Below are 4,000 nucleotides of genomic sequence, written 5' to 3'. Positions count from 1 at the left end.
TGGGTGTGTGCGCCCGTTTGTGAAAAGTAAATAAACGGGCGCATAAGGCGCCGTTTAGGATTTGCCTAGGATTTCAGCCGGGAGGCGCTATTTCTCGCGTTCAGTGAGTCAATCGTTCCGACTCGCTGAAGCCAGTGAGCATATGGGCCAGCCCACATGAGCGGGTAAGCACCTGCCCTTTCCTGTTTCGTTTTTTCACGTTAATAATTTTTTGCTTTCCTTTTACTTTTGTTTATACTTTAAAATATTATATATATATATATATATATATATATATATATACATATATAAATAAAATCTGTCAAAAACACATTTGAAAAATGTAGAATAAGTACTAAAAATGCTGAATGGGTATTTGAAAAATGTTGAACAAGTATTTGAAAAATGTTGACCAAGTATTTGAAAAATGTTGACCAAGTATTTGAAAATGAAGAACAAGTATTTGAAAATATGTTGAACAAAGTATTGAAAACAATGTTGATCATGTATATAAAAAAAGTTGAAGAATTATTTGAAAATTTTGCAACAAGTATTTGAAAAGATGTTGAACAAATTCTTTGAAAAAAAATGTTAAACATGTATTTAAAAATGTTGAACATGTATTTAAAAATGTTGAATAAGTGTTTGAAAAATGTTGAACAGGTATTTCAAAAGTGTTGAACAAGTATTTGAAAAAATGTTGATCATGTATATAAGAATATGGAATGAAAAACAAAAAGGAAATAAATAAAAAATGAAAAATGAAAATTTAAAAAGTAAAAGAAAAATGGAGATGAAAAAAAAAACCCGAAAAATGGAAAAAGGAGAAGAAAAAAAGAAAAGAAATAGAAGAAAACGAATAAAAACTGGAAAAACGGAAGAGAAGTAGTGGAAACCTCGACTGCACTAGACGTTAGCTACTTGGCTTTACTAAACTGTCATGAATCAAAGTCGAAGCATACTGGTTAGCTGCGCTGCCTTTAAACAGGCGATGCTTCAGCGAGGGGAACTTCTCATATCGCTTAATGCGATAAATAGATGCCGCGATTTCAGCCGGCCATTAGCAAACACACACAACTGTACGTGTTCAAATGGGCCAAGCCCAGAACATTAACCCATAGGCCACATCATCATCTATGATGACTTGAGTCTGTTGCTGTTTGCCCTAAAACTCCATCATCCTCTTCCCTTTTATTTTGGGTCTTTTTTATGGTAACCAGGTTTGCTTCATAGTGAAGCTCGGTCGTTGTGCTAGTTTAGTTAAGTGGTTTGCTTTTGCATGCCCTATACTGTTTAGCTAGCACCTGACACATGTGTACATTATTGCATTGCATGCAGCAATGGTTATGGTCAGACTCACATGCACCCATGGATAGAGATATACAATCTCTTCCATGCACAAGCACAAGACAGATAATAGACTTTTCCAAAAGAGAAAAGGACAGGTAGTAGATGATAATCATTATACTTGTGTGCATAAGACAAACAATAGACAATATGGAAAAATAAGTAGCAGCATTAGAAGCATATAATTATTCAGAATTGCATAGCTCGGGCAGAAAACCGCGAATAAATTTTATATTTCTGTGCAGCAACACGGCGGAAGAGCGCCCCCTTACATAGGTATGCAGCAACAGATTGGAAAATCGCGACCCGCACACGCGTTATAGTAGAAAACCATGCCACTACCCTCGCAGATAGCTTTGCATCCAGCGTCAGAGATACATGCATCCAGCGTCTCACACACCACCTTTTTAGTAGATTCTGCAAAATACAACATATGCACATTTATCAAACAATATGTGCTTTATATAGGTTAATTGAGTTTTGCTTCTGTACACCACCCAGAAAAAGGTTACAAAGGTGGAGATTAAGAGTTACCCGTTCGATAAAAAAAAGTCTAGTATGGTCTTTTATATCCAAATCAATTGTTTCAATGTATGATCTGCAGGCTGGTGCGGCAATAGCCAATAGACATGGGTAGCTCGCCTACCGCCGAGGGCGGACATGTTGCGAGCCCATAGTGGCATAATGATTTCATGTACACTCGACTGCCGTTAGTGATCTGATTTAATACGAAAACTTCGATCTTTATATTCTCCTAACTATACTAATCTGAGTTATATAAAACTCTTCTATTAAAAAATTCATGCTCAAGATCTGTTCTACCTATCGTACTAGCACTAAATAAAGTACAACACATACCATCAAACATGATCAACATTCAAGGCTATCTATAATCAAGAAGACTCAAATATTTATATGTGTAATCACCGTGGGCCTGATATATGTCCTTGTGGGAAGTATTGCTAAGTCATGGAGCGGCACGTGTCATAGAGAAGGTTAGCCATCATTGGTTCTAGTTTCTTTACTGCGGAGCGGGTGCCACTGTTGGTTGTAGCCTCTTGATTGAGCCGTCGGGAAGATAGTGGTATGAATTTGTTAATCATTTAAGCATTTTTAACACCCGTGTAAACTTTTCAAAAGGGGTGTACGAAAGCATTAACAAGTTTAAGAATTTGGAAAATGCATATCAAAGTAAGGAGATGTCTTACATACCAGTGCCAGCATGGCAACATGGCAAGGTAAAGCTTATAGTAGCAAACACCACCAAAGCAACAACCATCAGGCACACGATCGTCGATCGTGTTGTAGTGCTCCCGATGAGTGCCATGAAACAAAGATGTTACTTCTATTATATTCGTCCCTCCTTATGTTCGTCTGTATTTGGTGCTACCAATAAACTCCTTCGTTTGTTGCTATTTATATTAGAGAGGCCCAATAGCATCTTATGCAATGACCTCGCATCCAAGTATTTCTCCTGAATAATTATTGCCATGTCTTGCTGCTTCTACATAAATGACATATACTATTTTATATAAATGGTATGCATTTCATGTTATTTATATGTAGTACTAGTTTCTATATAGAGTCATAGTCAAATATTAGGCATTGGTCTTCCATTTATTTTTCATGCAATGGTATTAGTATTACAATATTATAGAAAATTGCATATGTCTTGTTGGGGCAAATAAATGCCGCTTATCTTAGGTAATCATCTTGCATCCATGTATTTGTCTTAAATTATCGTTGCCACATCTTGCTGGTTCTACATAAATATCTTACATTCTTTTATATAAATGTTTCGATTTCATATTTATTTAAATGTAGTGCAAATTTCATATAGTCTTAATCAAATATTAGCCAATGATCCTGCATTTATTTCTCTTAGTCAATGGTATTAATATCATAGTAGTATCACAAATAGCGTATGTGTTTTTTGTCAAATAAATTTTGCACACCTACTTTTACTAGTAATTATATAGTAAATTAGGCAAGATATTAATTGTATTGCATATTACTAGGCAAGATATTATTAGGTAGGATATAATTAAACCCTTCGTTCCTAAATATAAGTCTTTTTAGATATTTCAATATAGACTACATACGGATGTATATAGACGTAATTTAGAATGTAGATTCACTCATTTTACTCCACTGCGGACTACATACGGAGGTATATAGACATTTTTTAGAGTGTAAATCCACTTATTTTACTCCGTATATAGTCCGTAGTGGAATATCCAAAAATACTTATATTTAGGAACGGAGGTAGTACTTGGTTAATGTCGACATTGATATTAGGCATGATTTTGATTAGTGGAGGGTGCTAGAAATGTTTAATGCTAGACACCCGAGCGATGTAGATCGTAGGATATACTCCCTCTGTTTCTTTTTAGTCTGCATATAAGATTTGGTCAAAGTCAAACTTTATCAACTTTGACTAAATTTATAGAAAAAAATATCAAGATTCACAATATGAAATCATCATTATTAGATGCATCATGAAATTAATTTTCATACCATATAGCTTTAGTGTTGTAGTTGTTGATATTTTTTCCAATAAAGTTGGTCAAACTTTACAAAGTTTGACTTTGACCAAATCTAATATGCAGACTAAAAGGAAATGGAGGGAGTATGTAGTTGAATTGGTGAGATTTATTGGATCTCCATAACTCGT

The 4,000-nt window shown here is 34.8% G+C and overlaps 1 protein-coding gene across 1 annotated transcript; it reads right to left on the bottom strand.

The window, feature by feature from the left end:
* Nucleotides 1-1,506: 1,506 nt before the first annotated feature.
* On the bottom strand, nt 1,507-2,726 carry LOC119273380. The gene is made up of 2 exons (XM_037554557.1): nt 2,539-2,726; nt 1,507-1,743 (listed from the first exon to the last, which is right to left on the bottom strand). The coding sequence occupies exons 1-2, from the start codon at nt 2,651-2,653 to the stop codon at nt 1,595-1,597; spliced, it is 264 nt and encodes an 87-aa protein (XP_037410454.1). The 5' UTR covers nt 2,654-2,726; the 3' UTR covers nt 1,507-1,594.
* Between the last annotated feature and the right edge of the window lie 1,274 nt (nt 2,727-4,000).

The sequence above is a fragment of the Triticum dicoccoides genome, chromosome 3A (assembly GCF_002162155.2).
Source record: "Triticum dicoccoides isolate Atlit2015 ecotype Zavitan chromosome 3A, WEW_v2.0, whole genome shotgun sequence".
In the NCBI taxonomy this organism is placed as follows: Eukaryota; Viridiplantae; Streptophyta; class Magnoliopsida; order Poales; family Poaceae; genus Triticum; species Triticum dicoccoides.
The sequence above is the reverse complement of the archived record's forward strand: the minus strand, read 5'-3'. Positions and strand labels throughout refer to the sequence as shown.

What these genes read in the sequence shown, in the direction of transcription:
- LOC119273380 (XM_037554557.1), bottom strand. Translation starts at nt 2,653, where the DNA reads ATGGCACTCATCGGGAGCACTACAACACGATCGACGATCGTGTGCCTG. An exon ending in ATGTTGCCATGCTGGCACTG is followed by an intron (nt 1,744 to 2,538) that starts GTATGTAAGACA and finishes TGTATTTTGCAG; the next exon opens with AATCTACTAAAAAGGTGGTG.